This window comes from Vigna unguiculata, chromosome 11 (genome assembly GCF_037176805.1).
Source record: "Vigna unguiculata cultivar grain cowpea cultivar isolate G323 ecotype 2 chromosome 11, ASM3717680v1, whole genome shotgun sequence".
Lineage (NCBI taxonomy): Eukaryota > Viridiplantae > Streptophyta > Magnoliopsida > Fabales > Fabaceae > Vigna > Vigna unguiculata.
The window spans coordinates 24,221,690-24,244,530 of record NC_140802.1 but is presented as its reverse complement, the minus strand read 5'-3'; the positions used below and the strand labels follow the sequence as shown (position 1 = coordinate 24,244,530).

The following is a 22,841-nucleotide window of genomic DNA, read 5'->3' as shown; positions in this document are numbered from 1 at the left end:
AAACTTCATTCCTTTCAAATTGATTCAGCTCTTCTTGCATTGCAATGCACCATTGATCATCTTGAAGAGCTTCGTCTACACTTTTGGGTTCTATCTGTGAAACAAAGGCAACAGTCATACAGAAATTTGACATATTTCTAGTAACAACTCCCTTTGATATATCTCCAATGACATTTTCCAGAGATAATCCTCTAGGTGATTTCCAGCTTTTGGCAAGATCTTCAGGTTCAGTCAGTGGATTTTCATTTAGATACATCTCATCAAGGGCTTCTTTGAAATATTCTTCATCACCTGCATTTGTTTTATTTGACTCAAGAGGGTTCTCCTCAAGGTCCACAATTTCATCAAAAACAACATGCACAAATTCTTCCATATTCAAGGTTCTTCTATTAAAAATCCTATAGGCTTTACTAGTTAATGAATAACCTAAGAAAATAGCTTCATCAGCTTTAGAATCAAATTTACCCAAATTTTCTTTTCCGTTATTCAGAACAAAGCATTTGCATCCAAATATTTTTAAATGTGCTACATTAGGCTTTCTTCCTTTAAACAATTCATAGGGGATAACCTTTAAAATTGGTCTAATGAGCATTCTATTTAATACATAACAAGCAGTGCTCACAGCATCAGCCTAAAAATATTTAGGCACATCATATTCGTTCAACATGGTGCGAGCTAATTCTTCTAAAGATCTATTTTTCCTTTCTACAACTCCATTTTGTTGAGGAGTTCTAGGTGCAGAAAAATTATGCATAATTCCGTTTTCTTCACAAAAGTTTTCAAATAATTCATTTTGAAATTCTCCACCATGGTCACTTCTTAAAACTTTAATTTTCAAATCTTTTTCATTTTGAACAGCTTTTGCAAATTTTTTAAAAGCTTTGAATGCCTCACTTTTTAGTGTGAGAAAGAAAGTCCATGTATATCGTGAGTAATCATCAACAATAATAAGAGCATAATAATTTCCTCCAAAGCTTTTTGTCCTTGAAGGGCCAAATAAATCCATATGCAAAAGTTCTAAAGGTTTTGATGTAGAAATTACATTTTTTGAATGAAATGAAGATTTTACTTGTTTATCTTTTTCAAACTTTATTTTTGGTAATCCAATTACTAATTCTTTGGAAATTAGTTTGTTTAATTGTTGCATGTTAATATGAGCAGCTCGTTTATGCCATAACCAAGGATTTTCTTCTTTAACAACCAAACAAGTTATATCACTAGATGATGCAGTATCAAGATCAATTAAGTAAATATTATTGTGTCTCATACCTTTTAATGCTACTTCTTTGGAGTCCTTTTGATGAATAGTGCAGTAGTCACTCTCAAATATTACTCTGAGTCCTTTATCAAATAATTGGCTTATACTGAGAAGATTGTGTTTTAGTCCTTCCACATACAGTACATCCTTGATCTCCAAAGTATTTCCTCCACCTACATCACCCGTTCCAAGTATTTTTCCTTTGTTGTTATCCCCATATGTGACAAATCCTTGTTCCTTCTTTTTAAAGTTCTTAAACTTCTTTTTATCTCCAGTCATGTGTCTTGAACAACCACTGTCAAGATACCACATTGATCTTCTGGATTTAGAAGTCATCTGCAAAATAAGGAAACAATTCATTTAGGTCCCCAACAACTTGTTTGGGTCCTTGGGGTTAGAAAAAATATCTACTTATGAACAGGAACCCAAATATATTTCTTATTAGGAACACCAAGATGTTTGATATTGCATTTGTTTGAAGTATAACCCTTTTTCATGCAATAAAAACATGTAGTAGTACATGCATATGTATTTATAGAATGATATGTTCCTTTTTCTACCCAAACTCTACGAGTTCTTTTAGTTTTATTTTTAAAACTATGATTATGAGCATGCTTTGTCTTATTTGGATTTTTCTTGATTTTAAACTTTTCACAATTTTTATTTTCTAAAGCATCTGCGAGATGTTTTTCCAAAATACATATATCAAACATGTAACTTTTGCATGAAGCACATTCAACAGTTTCTTTATTTTCTAAATTTGAAATTTTATTTTTCAAAAATTCTTCTTCTTCAAGAGATTTTTCAAATTTACTTTGCAAATCTTTAAAATCAGATTTTAACTTTTTATGAGCAGTATCCAATTTACTAGATTTAATAAGCAATTGTTGAAAGGCGTCATACAAATCATCATAATCATTTTCGTGGCAAGTAGAATTTACCTCACTATCTGAATCATCATGATTGGCCATCAGACATAGATTTGCTTCTTCAATTTCAGAATCGCTAGAATTTGATGAACTTGAGGCATTGTCTTCCCAAGCTATATATGCTTTCTTTTTGAAGAATTTTCTACCCTTCTTTTCTTCACTTTTCTTTGAATTTGGGCAGTCAGCTTTGACGTGTCCAGATTCTCCACATCCATAGCATTTGAAATTTGAGGATGATCCTTGATTATCCTTCTTGTTGCTCTTGAATTGATTTTTACCTTTGGCCTTCATGAATTTTGTAAACTTCTTAATCATGAGACTAAGATTTTCATCATCATCTGAATCTTCTTCTTCCTTTTGTCTTTTGCCTTTAACCACTTCGGTTTTAAAAGCTATGTTCTTCTTTCTTCCAATATCTTCTTCATCATTTAATCTGCCCAATTCAAGCTCATGTTCTCTCAACTTTCCAAACAGAGCTGCCATCGTCATTGTAGCAAGGTTTTGTGACTCCGTGATGGCTGTCACCTTTGGCTGCCAAGTCCTGTTCAAGGATTTAAGAACTATTATATTTAATTCATTAGTGTCAAAAGTTTTACCTAAACCTTTGAGATGATTGACGATATGTGTGAATCGTTTCTGCACATCGTATATAGTTTCTCCTTGTTGCATCCGAAACATTTCGTATTCTTGGATCAAGGAGTTCTTGCGTGCTCTTTTTACATCGTCTGTTCCTTCATGGGTTACACGCAATATTTCCCACATTTCTTGTGCACTGGTGCATACTGAGATCCTGTAAAACTCATCTAGGGTTAAGGCAGATGAAATTATATTTCTAGCTTTTACATCATATTGGGCTCTTCTATTTTCGTCTGCTGTCCATTGCGAGAATGGCTTTGGTTCCTGCACATCATTTACAATATTAACAGGAACAAATGGACCATTTAAAACAGCATCCCAAATACCCCTATCAACAGATTCCAGAAAAATTTGCATCCTAACTTTCCATAAAGGATAATTTTCACCAGTAAATAGAGGAGGTCTGTTGATAGATGCGCCCTCGGCAAAGGTTTGATTTTATCCAACCATTTTCGAAAATTTTGAATAACTATCAAAGCAAGCTCTGATACCAATTGTTGGTATCGCGCAGCGGAATGTTTGAGCGTGCGGACAAAACCAAGAGGGGGGTGAATTGGTTTTTGAATAATAAAATTAATACTTTAAAATTTTTCAAAATTTATCAAGTAGATCAATAAATAATTTCTTTATAACACAATAATAGATGAAATAAAGAGATAGAGAAGAAGATTGAACACAAGTATTTATACTGGTTCGGATCAAAAGACCCTACGTCCAGTTGTTAATCTCTTAAAAACGAGATTAACTAAATCACTAACAAGTAACAGATTTACAATCAGATATTTAGAGTGTAAGGAAAGAAAACACCTCTCTTGAATCACACAAGAGATGAACACCTTTCTCTGAATCACACAAAGAACCTTGACCTTAACTTTCCTAGCAACAGCAGCAGCACTCAATCTCCTAGAACACCTCTCAAGAAAAGTTATCGCTCTACCCACACTAGGTTTTTCAAAGCTTCAATTGAGAACACTTCAGAGAACTCTCTTGCAGTCACAGCACTAGTACTCTAGCTTCTCAAAAAGGTAATTGAGAAGTAACTCTGAGGTTCCTTAAATAGGGGTTCCAGAAATTAGGTCAAAAAGTTGAACAGTCGCGCCCAACAGACCAGGATAATCGATTATCACTAGTGATAATCGATTATTCCAGTGTGGTTTATGGAAAACAAATTTTTGAGCAGATAATCGATTATCACAAGTAATAATCGATTATTCCAGTGCTTTCTTGAAAAAATTTGTTCAGCTCAGGATAATCGATTATTCCAAGTGATAATCGATTATCATTTTGATATTTCGAGAAATACTAGAATTTTCTTGTACAATACTGCTTCTAACTTAATCTAATTACATTTTACAAGATAGCTTTAAACATAATAACATGTAGTCTTCATATTGTCTTCCAGATAGCTTTCAGGCTTCTTTTATCATCATCAAAATCTTGCTTCAGCATTTAGACTTGTATTGCTTTTGCCAACAATCTCCCCCTTTTTGATGATGATCAAAACAATATGTTTAAAGTATCTGCAATCAAAATATCTTACAAGGAGATTTGTTAGTAGCACTGTTTGGTTTAAATGTTTAAACTTTTTCTCCCCCTGTTTTGATCATATGAAAAAGGTTTTAATAAAGAAGCTCCCCCTCAATTTCGCATAAGTAAAGAATAACAAGACAAATATACTTATATTAAAAATAAAACTGGAAAACATATTACAATTGCAAACAATGAGACTGTTCATCAGAGACATTTACCCCTTTATACTCACAAATACGAGAGATAAGCAAGGAATACAGAAGAGGATATTGAGGCAATCGTTTGGATTTTAGCATGGTGTCAAGAATGATGCTTGGCCAATAGATGGGGATGTGGTTGAGCATGGCATATATTATCATAAGATCTGCTTCACTGCACTGTGCGTGATTTGTACCACGTGGACATAAAATCCAAACAATTAGATAGTGAAGTAGACGCTCATCGATTTTGAGAGGTCCAGCTAGTAATTGACGGCCAATTTCTTGATCTGGGCGTCGCATAGCGGGATTGCGCATCTCGATAATTGCCTTGCATTTTTCGGGATTGGCCTCTGTGCCGCGTTGGGTCAACATAAATCCAAGAAATTTACCACGGTCAACGCCGAATACACACTTGTTAGGGTTGAGGCAAAGGTTGTATTGGCGTAGCGCAGAGAAGACCGTTGAGAGGTCCTCGACATGTTGGTGGTGGCTTGGAGACTTGACAACCATGTCATCAACATATACTTCGACACATTGTCCCATTAGATGATTGAAAACCTTGTCCATTAACCGTTGGTAGGTTGCTCTAGCGTTTTTAAGACCAAAAGGCATAACTCTATAGAAGTAGTTGGCATCATCCGTGATGAAGGAAGTCTTGTTCATGTCAGATGCAGCCATGGGGATTTGGTTGTACCCAGAATATGCATCCAAAAAGCTAAGCATTGTATTCCCTGCCGTGTCGTCAACAAGTCGGTCGATATTGGGTGAGGGATAGGCATCACGAGGGCAGGCCTTGTTCAGATCCATGTAGTCTACACACATCCACCATTTGCCATTGGCTTTCTCCACCAAGACTATGTTAGAAAGCCAAGATGATGTACTGAGCTTCTTCTATGAATCCTGCATTCAGTAACTTTTCGGCTTCAACCTTAGCCGCTAGTCAGCATTCTTCGCCAAGTTTGCGCTTCTTTTGGGAGATGTAGTGGGCTTCTTTGTAGATGGATAGCTTATGGGATGCTACGAGAGGGTCCACCCCACGTAGGTCAGCGGCTCACCAGGGCGAAAAGGTCAGTATTGTTGATGAGGATGGGTGTGATGATGGCACGCTCGTCAAAGTTCAGACTAGTGCCAAGGTTGATGGAGTGGCCATTGGGAAGCTCTAGAGGGGAGGTCTCCTCAACTGGTTCGAGATGAATGTCTCGACCTACTCTAGGGTCGAGATCTTTGCCTGATAGGGCGATGCCAGAGCCGGGTGGTCGCTCAATGTGGTTGGTTTGTTGAATTGGGAGTTACGGGCGCAGGCTGGCTATGTAGCATTCGCGTGACAGGCGTTTGTCACTGTGGACGGTGAGGATGTCACTGGAAGGAGAAGGGAACTTCATGGCCAAGTGGGGGGTGGAGACAATAGCACCAAGGGTGTTGAGGGAAGGCCGGCCCAAGAGGACATTATAGGATGTTGGCACGTCGACGATGAGGAAGCGGATTGGAATTGTTTTGGTTTGGGTTCCTTCGCGGAACACGGTGTGAAGGTCGATGTAGCCGCGGGTGGATACTTATTTACCAGAAAAGCCATAGATGGGTTCATCATACGGGACCATAGCGATGTTCGGGAGTTGGAGTTTTTGGTAGGTGGCCAGTAGAGAATATCAACGGAGCTGCCTTAGTTGACAAGGACTTTCTTAACGACATAGTTCTCAATTTCAATGGTCATGACCATGGGGTCATCTTGGCGATGGTCGAGGCCATGAAAGTCGTCATCCGTGAAGATGATGGAAGGCATACGACGTCTGTGGTGGGAATGGGTGATATGATTGATGGATTGGATATAGCGGAGGTGTTTCTTTCTAGCAGAAGAAGTGGATCCTCCACTAGCGAAGCCACTAGAGATAGTGTTGATAGTGCCACGTAGTGGAGGATCTGTGGGGGTGATATCGGTACGGGCCGGTTGGGGTTCCTGGTTAGCGGTTTGAGCTGGGCGTCTGTCCTGACGGGAGTCATGTGGAGGGCGTCTCTGGTCGAATCGAGGGGGTTGGCGGGATCGAGAGGAATGATAAGCTCGTCCGATGAAGCGACGAAAATGACCAGCACAAACCAATTCTTCTATCTTATCCTTGAGTGCTTTGCAGTCTTTTGTAGTGTGGCCATGGTTGCGGTGGTAGCGACAATACTTGGTCATATCAGCATTAGGAGGTGTGGTTGTCTTGCGTGGTGGAAGGATGAGGTCAGCTTGTAGGGCCTCATCGAGGATGCGGGAGCGGGCTACGGTAAGAGGGGCATATCTAGTGAAGCAGGGTTGGCGGGGCTCGCATGGGCGGGTATCAGGGCGGGGAGGTTGCGAGGTAGGATTGGCGGTGGTGGCTGCATAGTCGTTGCAGAATTTGGTATGAAGGGTTTGCATCTCCTCCATGCGGACATAGTCGGTCGCGCGCAATTTAAGTTCGTGCATAGAGGCAGGGGGTGAAGCCAGACGTTGGCGAAGGGGCCGGGTTGTAGGGTAAGAGCCATGCACTAAAGGATCATCTCTTAGTTGAGGTGTGGGGTGCGAAGAGCTGCTTTACTGAAGCGATCTATGAACGCTCTGAGTGGTTCACCTTGTTCTTGTTTAATGCCGAGGAGGGAGATTGTGGTAGTTTGGTGTGGACGATTGCCAACAAAATGGGTGGAGAACATGTGTGAAAGAACGTCGAAGTTGTCGATGGAGTAAGGAGGAAGGGTTGTGAACCATTCCAGAGTAGGGCCCTTGAGGGTGGTGGGAAAGGCTTTGCAGAAGACTGTGTCTTGGGACGTGTACAGGGCGACATTGGTGATGTATACTTTAAGGTGTTCATCAGGGTCAATTTCGCCGGTGTAGCGGTCCAGCGTGAAGGGTTCCCACTGGGCAGGAAGGGGGGTGTTGGCGATAAAGTCGGTGAAGGGGTGACGACGTCTAGGCTGGTGGGGAGGGAGTAGATGAGGTGGGATGGGATGGTTGATCACAGCAGGGAAGGTGGAGGTAAGGTTGTGAGGGGGGATATGGGTTGTTGGCAGGTATTGGGGGTTGTAGGGTGGTACGTGGGTAGTGTGTAGGGTGGTGGGTACGTTGTAGGGGATTTGGGTGGTGGGGAGGGTAGCAGCAGGGGTTGGGGCTGTAGTATGCCCTGGTTGAGTGGATGGGAAATGAGTGGGATGGGTAGAGGGAATGGGTGTTTGTTGGGTGGTGGTGAAGGTGTGAGGGGTGGGGTTGTATTCATTTTCCTCTATTGTGGGCTGAAAGGCCGGGGACCTTGGAGCCTCAGACGCCTCCTTGGCCTTTCCCTTCAGGGTGGGATCGGCTTCAATCTTTCGCCTAAGGCGAGAGTTTTCTTGCCGCAACGCCTCCATCTCATCAGCGTTGCATTTCTTCATATCTGTTAATTCTTGTTGCATCTTCGCCTGGCCGTCCACGATGGCGGCTAGGTTAGGGTTGATGCCATCAGGTCCTGAGGGACCAGCATCCGCCTGTTTATTCACTCCAGCTCTACTGCAAGAGGAAACCATCTTCGAAGAAAAGCGGGTACTAAAGGTGTTCGACTCGTGCCCCACGGTGGGCGTCAATTGTTCCTACAGAGAACAAACAAGATAAGTTAGGCACAAACGTCACCTTACCCATGTAGTTCGCTATCTCCTCAGTTGGCCTCTTCACGGTTGGTACATGTCGGCTTGGACCTAGGAGGGGTTACCTGCAGAAGGGACTCCGAAGCTCAAGTAAGTCAAAGCTCTCAGAAGGTCAAATCAGTGATTAATGGAGTAATGAATGCGTACCTTTAATTAATGGGGTCCACTTGTATTTATAGAGTCTTAACTATGTCTGGTTATAGCATGGGTCGGGCCCTGGTTTGGGCCTTAGTTTGGGCTGTAAGTGGGCTTGGGCCTTGGCTAATGTGGTGGTTGATGCACTATCAAGGAGACATACTCTCTTAGCCAAGCTTGGGTCCCAAATTCTTGGATTTGACAACATATGTGAATTGTATATTCATGATCCCTTCTTTGCTACCATTTATCATGATTGTCTCACTAAGTCCCAAGGCGGCTTTTATCTCTCAAATGTATATCTTTTCAAACAAGGCCGCCTATGTATTCCTCTAGGTTCTCACAGAAAACTTTTGATCAAAGAAATGCATGAGGGGGGACTTATGGGTCACTTTGGGGTCGCCAAAACTTTGGCCATGCTTAAAGAGAAATTCTTTTGGCCCCATATCAAAAGGGAAATACAAAACTATTGCGCTAGTTGTTTGAATTGTTTGCATGCTAAGTCTAGCGCAATGCCTACAGGGATGTATACTCCTTTGCCTGTTGCTTCCACCCCTTGGGAGGATATAAGTATGGATTTTGTGCTAGGGCTTCTAATTACTTCTAGGGGTGTTGACTCTATATTTGTGGTAGTGGACCGTTTTTCTAAAATGGCACATTTTATACCATGCCACAAAGTAGATGATGCTAGCAACATAGCAAGGTTGTTCTTTAGAGAAGTGGTTCGCCTCCATGGTTTACCCAAAACAATTGTGTCTGATAGGGATGCTAAATTCCTAAGCCATTTTTGGAGGACCTTGTGGTCTAGGCTAGGAACAAAACTTTCTTTCTCTACCTCTTCTCACCCACAAACTGATGGGCAAACCGAGGTAGTCAATAGATCCGTTTCCACATTGCTTAGGGTTTTGCTTAAGGGGAATCATAAATCTTGGGATGAGTATCTTCCCCACATTGAATTTGCTTACAATGGAGTGGTCCATAGCACCATCAAACTCTCACCCTTTGAGGTAGTTTATGGTTTTAACCCTCTCACACCATTGGACTTATTACCTCTTCCAACTTCTTTTGACTTTGTTCATAAAGAAGGGGTTTCTAAGTCCAAGTTCATAAAAGATTTTCATGAAAAGGTTAAACACTAAATTCAAGCCCAAGTTGAAAAGATTGCTCATTCTAAAAACAAGGGCAAGAGAGTTCGGTCTTTTAATGAAGGAGATTTAGTTTGGTTGCACTTAAGGAAGGAAAGATTTCCTAATATAAGAAAATCCAAACTTAGTCCCCGAGGTGATGGTCCATTCCAAATCATCAAGAAGATCAATAATAATGCTTATCAATTGGATCTTCCTCCGGAATATGGTGTGCATCCTACTTTCAACATTACTGATTTGGTTCCTTTTGTAGGTATTTTTGATGAAGAGGGTGACCACCATTATTTGAGGGCAAATCCTCTTCAAGGGGGAGGGGCCATAGTTTAGGCCTTGTTTTTCTAGAATAATAAGTCAAACAATGTGTAGTTAAATTGATAAAATTGGGCTTGACTAAGCCCAATAGGAGATTTGGCCATGAGCTACCAAAGGTCAAAGGTGGACTAAGTGGAACTCAACATTCCTTCCTACACCTCATGGATCATGCATCCCATGGAGCCAAGTCCACACTCCACCCATGTGCCTCCTTCATCCAAGGGCTAAGAGAGTGTCTTCTTTTCCAAGTCTTTGTAGGAAGATGCCTCCTTTTCCAAGCCACCATCCAAGGGTGATGATTAAAGCTTCTCCTCCAAGCTTGATCTAATGGCCAAGAATTAGTCTAGCTTTTAGGCTCACATATAAAAGCCAAAAGTAAACCATTTGTACATTTTAACTCTTGAAATTTCTAATAGAATGTTTGTGTTGAGATCACTCCACTCTTCTATTATTTTGAGAGCACACATGGCTAACCTTCTCCTTCATCTCCTCTAGCCACCTTCCATACCACAACTCCACTTCTACTTTTCATCTTCACCAAAAACCTCCATTGCCTAGAGATCTTCTTGCTCTTATCTTCATTTTCGCTGCATTTCATTTTCTTTTTGGTGTCTTCCATGGATCTCCTTCCTCTCCTACACCAAGGACGTCCATCTAACTTGAAATCATCACTCAAACCATCTCCTACTTCTCTTGCCCATCGTTCTCTGAGTAACTCCATAAACTCAAACTTTAAATGATCACTGAACATCCTTACTTAATACTCATAAGAATGACACTTTCACTGTTTATGAAGAACTGGTTGTCATAGAAATCACTAGGTCATGAGTAAGATAGTTCTTTCCATGCACCTCTTACCCTTAACAAGTATCACTTCCCACCATCCCGCTGCGCCACTATGATAAACACACAAGTCACTCATTCGTTCACTCAAAATGATGCTCCTTTCATATTTGTCGTGACAAGGATGCAATCATCGCTGAGAAGCCTTCCTCCAAAACCTCCATGGAACTTGCAAAACCCTTTGGACTCAACCTCTTACCCTTTTTATAGTCTTAATGTCCCATTTTCTCAACATCGTATCCACCCTTTTTAAACCATATGTCCTACTCACTCTAACCTTTGTCAATACCCTCCTTGCACATTCTAAAGACTCTGTTCGCATTTGGAAGCTCGCCGCTAAGCCTTGATCATGCCGCTACCCTGTTTGAAATTCCATACCTTCATCATGTTTCCACTCTTTACAACCATAGGCCCAAAAAGCCAATCTTTCGTTATCCAACGTTTACCCTTGAACAGTCTATCCTACCACTACCTCTCCTCTAAGGTTCACCAAACTTGTAGTCATCCTTGTGGTTATACTTAGTATAAGCCATTACTTCTCCAACATCTCCTCCACTTTCGTATTTACTTCAAACTCATAGTAGTAACCATCCCATTAGGAACTATTGTCACAGGTTCTTCCTCAAACACCAACGCAGAAGTGAACTCCACCACACCAAGGTCAAAACTCTAGTATTTGTTTCAGAACACGTTTATAATTCGGCTCTTAGTCCAAGCATCACTTTGTAAGGTGCATCTCTAGAGGAGATTATTCGTGCTAACCACTTTAGCATCAACCATCGTAGACACCATGTCAACCACTCAAAACTTTTCTTTCCACTCCCTCCATCATTGTGCTTCGACATCAATTGAGTTGCCCTTCCTTACGAGAATAACCTTTAAAGGTGTGCCCTTCCTTCTGGTACGTGAAATCTTCTACTTTATACCCAAGGTCAAATGTCCTACTCATAGGAACCTACTTTTCCTTGAAACATCCCACTATTAGTTTGAAAAGACCCATCCTCACCTGTTGACTATTAATCCTAGTATGAATCCCTTATGCCACTTCTTCCCTAACCATAAATTGTTCTTTTCCCCACTTAGGAACGTCATCTTTCCTGACTTATCAGTGAACCCTTATCCATCTCAGCCTCTCACTAGAGGTTTGCCATCTTTTCGCACTTCACGGTCTCTTCCTATCTTAGCTTTCTGGTTGCCATGCAATCTCTCCACTCTTTGCAATCTCAAATTTGCCAATTGTTCCTCTTCCACTACTCCAAGAAGCACTAGGTGTGACCATATGACTATATTCAATGACACTTCTCCTAACACTGTATGCATTTGCATGACTCTGAACTTCTTTTAGAAAACCTGTAGTATTTGTTTCCGTGAGTCTATCCTTAAAGTTCCCTCTGACCAAACGTTATTTTGTGAACTCTAGCATCTTCTCCAGTTTATTAACCCAAAACTTAGCTTTCCTTGCTCAATTATATACATCATACATCAACTTTCTATCTCTGAGGAAAGACGTTGTCTCAGAGACCCCATCCAACACTTGTAAAGGTGAACAGACTAAGTTGACATTCAATCTACATTCCCCTATCTTCGTAGACACTAGACACAAAGCACAAAGGCGCAACAAGGCAGACTACTTCATACAAAGCAACACTCTATCACTTACAGACAACCAACCCTTTTGTCTGTCACCCTTCTTTCCCGAAACCATTAGAATTAAGAAAGGAAAACAACCTTTAATCTAGTCATGAGTGTGCACCCTCATTACTTTATCAAGGCATTTTCTATTCTTAAAACTTTTGGTTTCACTGAGAAACTCGACTAGACATGACTACTTACGCCTACGAGGCATGACAAACCCACAACCTCAGGTCATCCTAAGGACGAACTGCTCTGATACCATAAATGTAACACCCCATTTAATTAATAACGCTAATTAAAGGAATGTCACGCAAAATAGTATTAGAAACAAAGTCCTGGAGTGTAGACACTACTCCTCACAATTATCCAAGAGAAAACCCAAATAAGAAAAGGGCACACTACGATGTCATAACAAAGTATAAAATATAAATCAACACTATAGAGCTCCGATTCAAGATCCCACCGATTCAAAAACTATGTGTTAAGGATCAGCTGTTAAAATATCAGTTCGATCCAACGGTTAACGAAGTAGTAAATTTCATTTTACAAAAAGTGTGCAGTGTTCTCAACAACCAAACTACAGTGACCTTGCGATAAAAACTGCTCTCACTACAGAGCTCCGATTAGAGATCCCACCGATCACAGTCAAGAATTTTGTGTTAAGGATCAGCTGTTAAAATTTCAGCTCGATCCAACTATTAACGCAATAGGAATCTTCATTTTACGAAAAGTGTGCAATGTAGAAAAATATTAGTGCCACATCAATCAAACATACTCGCACACCAAACATCTTTATTCGACCAACAACCTCATTCAAGCATCACAACCATACAAACAGACCAAAAATCGACAAAATAACTTTAAATACATAAACCCTAGCTTCCCTTACCTGGAAAAAGCTAGCAGAATATCCAGACACCCAAGCAAGTGAGTACTACCGACCACGGAGCAGATTTACAATCTGTAAAACAGTGAAATAGATTCAAAATGGGTTACCATGGTGAACCCTAGTTAGAATCATGATGACAAAGGTGGGAATGAAAATGGTACAGTGGAGAATCAACTTACATGGATTGAAGAATGGGGTTGAGTTAACGCAAAGAAGGGTAAGACCCAAACCATAGCAGAGCTTCTTCGGAGAGAAAAGGGAAGAGCGAGAGCATTGATTTTGGCAAGTGAGTGCAGAATGAGGGGCCTAGGCTGCTTTAGGGGCCTTGTCACCCTATGGGTAGGGATAGAAAAATGGGCCAGGCCCGATGGGCCGGCTTGCCAGCCCGATTGAAAAAGCATTGGCCATGCCAAGAATTTCAGCCCGCCAGCCCATGACAGCCCGGCCCGTCAAGCCCGCTGGCCGGTCAGGCCAGCCCGCGGGCCAAAACGGGCCAGCCCGCGACCCGTACCACTTACTAAAACACAAAACAACACATGCCTAATTTTTTTATTATCCCTCCCTCACTGCGCGCCCCCCACCAGAGACCAAACCACAACTCTACGCGACTCTTCCTGATTGTCATCTCTGCGCCACACACACACAGACTCGCTTCTCCTCCACCCACTCACCACTCGCCACCACGAAAGATGCTGGCCACCACGTCGCCACTGGCCATACCTTCTTCTCCTCCACCGTGACATCCACCATGTCGCTGCCAGAAGCGAGAAAATAGCGTCGTGCACGAAGAACGTAGAGCCACCATTAGACACTACGAATGGCAGACGATTCCAACCGCCATGACCACTGCCAAGACAGGTTTGTTCGTAATTTCCGTTCTGGTTCCCTTTCTCCCGATTTGTAACCTAATTCTTGATTTCGTAACCCTAGATTTCTGATTTTGTGATTTTCAACCAGGAGGACCCATTCTGTGAATCCTAATTGTTGTAGCTGCTACCATTAATCGTTGTTCACCCTTCAATTTTCCCCCAATTTCAATTTCGTAGCTACTGCCATTAATTGGTCATTTGGATTGGAGGTAACCATATTGATCCATTGCTTTTAATTGAGATGAATGATTGGTCTGGATTGTTTGTTGATGTTTGTGTAGTAAAATGTTGTTGGATTGCTGTATAATGCTATTGGATTGAAAAATGTCTAGTTGTTTTATCCCTTTCAATAATTTTCTCTCATGTTGGAGAAAATGGTTATGAACCTTTTCGGTTAGTCAGAACTGTGGACATGTAGAAACTCTACAGTTTACATACTTCAGGTGTTCAAAACTATTTCACAAATGTATGAACTTGTATTTGGTAATCGTTTTAGTGCTCTCAGCATAAGGTTTTACTCATATTTTCATGGATTTTGAACTCAATTTTCTAATTGTTATATTTTAAAACACAAATGCGGAATTTGATTTGTTCAATCTTCACACAATTCTCATGATTTTATTTATGTATGCAATCTGGTTCAGTTGACATCCTAACTTTGAACAATATTAACCTTTTGCTGTAAGTTTGATGTAACTTTGTAGAAGAGTCAGTAACTTTGCGTATGAACACGATAATAGATCTTGTCTATGTGCCCATGATTGGATGGACCACTTCATGGAGCTTTAAATTTTCATTACATGCATTTTGAATCCTTGGGTTCGTGTTTGTGTTTTTTTTACTGAGTTTTGTTATTCTATTTGTTTTGTTTGTGTTAGGATTTAGTGAACCAGATTTAATATCATGGATGAGCATGAGTCTAATAGTAGTCCTCCTCCAAGTAAAGATCATGAAACTGAAAATGTGTGTAATGAGTGTGAGAATGTTGATGCGATTGAAGAGGATATGGATGATAGTGTAAAACTTAGAGAATCCTCTAGTAGTAAGAAAACTGAGAAGTCAAGAACTTCTGATGTATGGAAATATTTTACAAGGGTTGGGGATGGTGATGATGGAAAAGAGAGGGCAAAGTGTAATGGGTGCAACAAAAAATATGTTATTGGTAGTAAAAACTATGGCACATCTCATCTGAAGCGTCACATGGAGAAATGTACTAAACTTAAATTTGAAGATGTTAGGCAAATGATAGTGGATGGGCAAGGAAAGTTAAAAGCTATAAGAATAGATCCAATGGTTTGTCGTGAGTTGTGTGCCAATTTAATTATCCAACATAGTTTACCTTTCAACTTTGTTGAGTATGAAACTCTTAGAATTTGGATAAGCTATATCAATCTTGATGCATGTTTAGTTTCGAGAAATACAATAAAGAGTGATGTCATGAAAATACATATGAAAGAAAAAAATATGCTAAAGGAGGAGTTCAGGAAAATCAGAAATAGGATTTGTTTGACATCCGATTTGTGGACTTCTATAACTGGTGAGGGATATATTGTTCTGACAGCACATTATGTTAACACAAATTGGAAATTGTGCTCTAAAATTTTAAACTTTTGCCACTTCCCTCCACCTCACACTGACTTTGAGATGTCAAAGAAAATAAATGGATTTTTGCATGATTGGGGAATTGAGAAAAGAATATTTTCTTTGACTTTGGATAATGCATCTACTAATGATGTTCTGATTAGAACTTTAAAAAGTGAGCTTCTTTTGCAAAATTCTTTGGTATGTGATGGTGAGTTTATGCATATTCGTTGTTGTGCACACATTCTTAACTTCATTGTGCAAGAAGGACTAAAAGCTCTTGGTGATTCATTAGATCATATTAGGGAGAGCATAAAGTATGTAAAGGGTTCTGAAAGTAGGATTGATGAGTGCGTATTTTTGCCCTCATTTAATGTTTAATTATGGGTATTTAATTGAATTTGTGTGCTTAAAGATTGATTTAATTGGGATTTCCTATTATTGGGTTTATTGAGCATGAGATACAAAAACATGTTAAAAATAGTTTTTTAGTTGCATAAATGTTCTTTGGATATTTTGAAGTGTGTTAGTGCAGCTGCAACTAAGTTGGGCTTATGGAGGTGTGGAAATAAATTGATCAAAGCTTCATAACACCTTAAAGATAAATCCAAGAATAGGAAATTATCAAAAGCACAAAAATCCAAGCCAAGCATTACATGAAGACGGCAAGAAAAGCTTGAAAAAGTGAAGAAGTTTGGCTAAACCAAGAAGAGAGGAACAAAAAAATTGGACCTTGTGGTTTTCTTTATCTTTCTGATAGAAGATAATTTGGAAAAAATATATCTTTAGATATTTTATTTGATATTTTTAAATAATTATCTTATTTAATTATATCATAAAATATTAAAAGATATTAACTACCAAATCTTTTTAAATATGAGAAGATCTTCTGGAATCTTTTTAGATCCACAACAAACAAATATACCTTGAAGATATTGAATTATTTAGAAGATAATTTGAGGAGATTGCAAAGGGTTCATTTGAAAAATTAATACAAATATTAATTGGTGATAATTTATCATATATCTTTAAGTAATTAATTAATTTAATTATATTAGATATTGATATTATCAACCAACTATATTTGTCAAATAGTCTATATCTCTCCAAATATTTTTAAATATTTATATTTATCTTTATTTTAAAAGATATTTGAGAGATTTTAGCAACAAAAAAGCCCATTCCAATTCCTATATAAAGAGACCAAGGGAGAAGCAGAAAAACAAGCTCGGCACGTCGAAATTTAGGAACCCTTAGGGGGGCCTAATTTCTTTCTCTCTCTTTTCTTCTCTCTATTCTTCTTTTATCTTTATTTTGCATTCATGGAGTTCTAAACTTCTTGGGTTGATTCCATTGTAATTTCTTAATTGGATTATGAGGTTAGATCAACTAATTTCTTTGTTCTTTTTATTATTGTTAAGGTTTTAATTCATCTATGTCTTTTATCTTTGAATCACATAAGAAGTAATGATTTTAAATCTATATGCATGTTGGTCATATGAGTCCAAGGGTTTTTAAATTGAATTGAGACTTTAATTTGATTTTATTTAGAAACTTTCATATGATTAAATGAGTTTTTACCAATAATTGAGACTTTACTTTGATTAAAGGTATTTACTCTAACTACAATTAATTGAGACTTTACTTTAATTAATTAAGCTTTTTATTTGGTGAGGAGATAAAAGAATAGACATGATTAGGCATAGTAAATTTGATTGAGAATGTACTTTGGTTGAATTTACTGTGGATAATCTAAAAGTTCTCACTTTTAATTGAGACTGTACTTTGGTTAAAAGTGAGAACGCCAACAAATTAATTGAGACTTTACATTGGTTAATTTGTAAATCTACAACAATAATTAATTGAGCAATAATCTTTAGATAACTGATGATGAATCTATTTTGAAAAAGCAATGGAATCAATCTACTTACTTTACTATTGTTTATATCTTATTTTATCTTTTAATATTTATCCCTCATATTTTTATAATATTATTTGACTAACTCTTGTATAGTTTTATAAGAACTAACTTGTTAAAAATCAATTCCGTGTTCGTTGGGAGACGACTTTGGGTTACTTTACCCTTACTATTTTGTTGACTATTTTCTTAACAATACTGAAGTTGTTATAGATAAGTAGTATTAATTTGATCGCGTCAACGACAACATTATCAAGGATGATGAAGTTTAAAGAATGCATTGAAAAATTAGGGGACATTGATGGAAAAACTGCTTTGTGTATAGATGTTCCTACAAGGTGGAACTCTACTTTTTTTATGCTTGAAAGTGCCCTCAAATATAAACGAGTGTTTGGAAGTTTGCACTTGGTTGATGAGAATTATAAGTATTGTCTGTGTGATAAGAAATGGAAAAGAGTGAAAAAAATCTGTGTTTTCTTAGTGCCCTTTTATGAGATCACAAATATGATTTCTGCCACATGCTACCCTACATCAAACTTGTACTTTTTACAAGTGCGGACCATCCAAACCCATTTACTGGAAAGCTTAAAAGATGAAGACGAAGTTATCAGAGATATGGCTGAAAGGATGTTGGTAAAGTTTGATAAATAATGGGATGAATATAGCACTATCCTTGCATTTGGGGCAATTTTAGACCCAAGGATGAAGTTGGAAACATTGGGCTATTGCTTTTAGAAGATAGATCCTCTAACTTGGGAAGCAAAGTTAGAGAAGATTAAAGAAAAATTGTACAAGTTGTTCTCTGAATATTGCTCCAAGAATGACACTTCCAATCCCCTAAAGCGTAAGCATAGTGATATGCATATGTCAACAACATCATCCTCAATTGATTCTATCAAGTCCAATGCACTTCATGTAAGTCATATTACTTTCTAGTACATAAATTACTATGCATAAACTTATTGATTAAACTATGATTATGGTTTTTATGTTAGGAATTAAAACAACGCAAGATTCAAGCTTCTGTTAATAGGGGAAGAACCAACTTGACATATACTTGGATGAGCCAACATTGAATGCTGATATTACTGAAAGTATGGATGTTCTTGAATGGTGGAAGAGTAATAGTCAACGTTTCTCAGATTTGTCAATCATGGCTAGGGACTTGCTAAGCATCCCAATCACTATTGTTGCATCTTAATCTGCTTTCAGCATTGGTTCAAGGATCTTGAATAAGTATAGAAGTCGTCTATTGTCAAAACATGTTGAAGCAATTATTTGTACTAGCAGATGGTATGCATGGGTTTCGTGAATATGGTAACTTCTGAATTTTCAATTCTGACTTAAATATTTTCAATAATACTTTCAATAATAATTCCATGTATTTTTTTAAGATGATGATGATGATGACAATGGAATAGCTGAGGGTAGTACTTCTAAGGCTGCATCTAATAACCCTAGCACTGAATTGGATATTGATGAAAATTGAAGGTGAGTAACTTAGTTAATATAAATTACAGATACTTAGTTAATATAACTTAGTTATTTTCTTTGCCACTATGATGAAATAACTACTGCCACTGTGAGTCTGTGATCAAATTGATGTGTGTACTATGATACTATCCTCTACATGTTCGTGCCTTCCTTTTATTTAATCTGTGATCAAACTGATTTGGAGGGTTTATATGCTTCTGCAGCACATTGTATTTGTATATTCACTGTGATAATTAATGCTTATGTTTTTTTTTATGTAGCTTGCACTTTGGTTATGTTCCATGCCTAAAGTACTCTCATTCAGACATGTTATTGATGTTGCAACTACAACCGTGACCTTGATAATGACTATGAAAGAGCCAGACGTCATTTACATTTTGTTTTTAATCATTTCAATTTGTTTGGACTTTGTGATGATGGACTATTGTTGTATTAATGCATATGCAGTCTGTTAATGTAAGCATATTTGCATGTTTTCCAAATGTTTCCTTATGTGTTGACTTTTCACTGTTGTATCTTTGGTTGTGTTACATAATGCAGACCACCCTGACTATTATCATAGTCACTGTGCAGGTTGTTGTTGTATTAATGCATATGTAGTACTAGTACATTTATATACAGGTTAATGTAGTCAACTAAATTTGAAATGAAATGAATTAAAATCTGATTTTGGGCCACAAAATGAACATATCAGGAAAAGGATGGCGGGTCAGCCCGCCAGCCCGCAGGCCGAGCCCAAAAAAGCAACCCGTTTCGCCTTGTCGGGCCAGCCCGGCCTGGCCCATCTAAAACAGGCCAAAAACGGGCCGGGCTAAAATGGGCCTGGCTGGCCCGTTTTGACACCCCTACCTATGGGCCAGCCTTTAAGCCCAACTGATTAGGGCAGCCCTTAAAAATAAGAGTAGAAAATAATTGAGCCTTACAGATATAGACTATTTGACAAATATAATTGGTTGATAATATCAATATCTAATATATTGATATATTATCACCAATTAGTATTTGTATTAATTTTCCAAATCAACCCTTTACAATCTCCTTAAATTATCTTCTAAATAATCCAATATCTTCAAGATATATTTGTTTGTTGTGGAACTAAAAAGATTCAAGAAGATCTTGTCATATTTAAAAAGATTTAGTAGTTATTATCTTTTAATATTTTATGATATAATTAAATAAGATAATTATTTAAAAATATCAAATAAAATATCTAAAGATATATTTTTCCTAAATTATCTTCTATCATAAAGATACAAAAAACCGCAAGGTCCAATTTTTTTGTTTCTCTCTTCTTGTTTAGCAAAACTTTTTCACTTCTTCAAGTTTTTCTTGCCGTCTTCATGCCATGCTTGGCTTGGATTTTTGTGCTTTTGAAGCTTTAATCAATTTATGTCCACACCTCCATGAGCTCAACTTAGCTGCAGCTGCACTAACACACCTCAAAATATCCAAAGCACATTTATGCAACTAAAAAGCTATTTTTAACATGTTTTTGTATCTCATGCTCAATAAACCCAATTATAGGAAATCCCAATTAAATCAATCTTTAAGCACACAAATTCAATTAAATACCAGGAATTAAACATTAAATAAGGGCAAAAATACTCACTCATCAATAATAGGGATTATTGAAAAATAGAGAAATTTCCCTTTTCATTCCCCTCTCTCCCTCAACATTGACTAGAGGGAGAGGGAGAGGATGAATTCAAGTGAATTAAAGTGTGAAGCTTGGCTTGTTAACTTTAAGGGGATTAAAGGTAAAAGTGAGTGGATTTAAAATAAAGTTTCTTGAAGTTTGTGAGTGATTTGATGGATTTGATAGATTAAAAGTTATATTTAAATCAACAAAAAACAAGATTACAAAATTGTCCTTTATGTTAAATATGACTAAAAATTATCATTATTTAATTTTGATTTGTTTAAGAAAAAATATTAATATGTATAAATGAAATTAACATATTTTATTTAAAAAAAATTATAAAATAATGTAATAAAAAAATTTATAATTAATAATTACTTTTTAAACCTTATTTTATAACAATCTCCAAATTTTTGTTATTAATTATTTTTGTAAAAATAATTTCAAAAGCTATATTTTTACATCATTTTCATAATTAAGATGAAAAATAAATTGCGGACTTAATTGTAATCTGGATATCACCTTCAAACCATTGCATAACAGAATTGATTGAAAAATTGAGGAATTTCCCTCTTCATTCCCCTCTCTCTCAATGTTGATTGGAGGGAGAAGGTGAAGATGACTTCAAGTGAACTAGAGCGTGAAGCTTGTCTTGTTCAGTTTAAGGGGATCTAATGTGAAAGTGAGTGGATTTAGAGTAAAGTTTGTTGAATTTTGTGAGTGATTTGATGGATCTGATAGATTAAAAATTATATTTAAATACAAAAAAGATTATCAAATTGTCTTTTATTTTAAATATGATTAAAAATTATCATTATATAAGTTTGATTTGTTGCAGAAAAATATTAATATGTGTAAATGAAAATAAAATATTTTATTAAAAAATATTTATAAAACAATGTAATAAAAAAATTTGTAATTAATAATTACTTTTTAAACCTTATTGTATAACAATTTTAAAATTTTCGTTATTAATTCTTTTTGTTAAAATAATTTCAAAAGCCATATTTTTACATCATTTTCATAATTAAGCAGAAAAATAAATTGCGAACATAATTGTAATTTTGATACTACCCTCAAATCATTGCATAACAGAGATGATTGAAAAATAGAGGAAATTCCATCTTCCTTCCTCTCTCTCTGTCAAGGTTGATTGGAGGGGGAGGGAGATGATGAATTCAAGTGGATTAGAGTATGGAGTTTGTGTTGTTCACTTTAAGTAGATTAAAGGTGAAAGAGGGTGGATTTAGAGTAAAGTTTGTTAATGTTTGTAAGTGATTTGATAGATGTGATAGATTAAAAATTATATTTAAATCTATGAAAAACAAGATTATCAAATTATCCTTTATTTTAAATATAATTAAAAATTATCATTATACAAGTTTGATTTGTCGTAGAAAAAATATTTAAATGTATAAATCAAAACAACATATTTTATTAAAAAAATAATTATAAAATAATATAATAAAAATTTATAATGGATAATTAATTTTTAAACCTTATTTTATAACAATTTTAAAATTTTTGTTATTAATTATTTTTGTAAAAATAATTCTAAAAGTCATATTTTTACTTCATTTTCATAATTAAGCTGACATAATTGTAATCTTGATATCACCCTCAAACCAAGACGATGATTTAAAAATAGAAGAATTTCCCTCTTCCTTCCCCTCTTTCTCCCTCAACGGTGATTAGAGGGAGAGGGAGAGGATGACATCAAGTGGATTACAGTTTGAAGTTTGTGTTGTTTACTTTAAGTGGATTAAAGGTGAAAGAGGGTGGATTTAGAATAAATTTGTTAAAGTTTATGAGTGATTTGTTGGATGTGATAGATTAAAAGTTATATTTAAATGAAGGAAAAATAAGATTACCAAATTGTCCTTTATTTTAAAAATAATTAAAAACTATCATTATATAAGTTTGATTTGTCATAGAAAAAAATATGAAAATCGATAAATGAAAGTAACATATTTTAATAAAATAATATTTATCTAATTATGTAATGAAAAAATTTATAATTAATAATTACTTTTAAAACCTTATTTTAGAACAATTTTCAAATTTTGGTTATTAATTATTTTTGTAAAAATAATTTGAAAAGTCAAATTTTTACATCATTTTACAGAATTAAGCTGAAAAATAAATTGCGGAAATAATTGTAATCCTGATATCACCCTCAAACAAAGACATAATAG

At 36.8% G+C, this 22,841-nt stretch overlaps 1 protein-coding gene across 1 annotated transcript; it reads right to left on the bottom strand.

Moving 5' to 3' along the window:
* Positions 1 to 581: 581 nt before the first annotated feature.
* Positions 582 to 2,949, bottom strand: LOC146881626 (uncharacterized). The gene is made up of 2 exons (XM_085669263.1): positions 2,200 to 2,949; positions 582 to 593 (listed from the first exon to the last, which is right to left on the bottom strand). The coding sequence occupies exons 1-2, from the start codon at positions 2,947 to 2,949 to the stop codon at positions 582 to 584; spliced, it is 762 nt and encodes a 253-aa protein (XP_085525389.1).
* Positions 2,950 to 22,841: the final 19,892 nt, after the last annotated feature.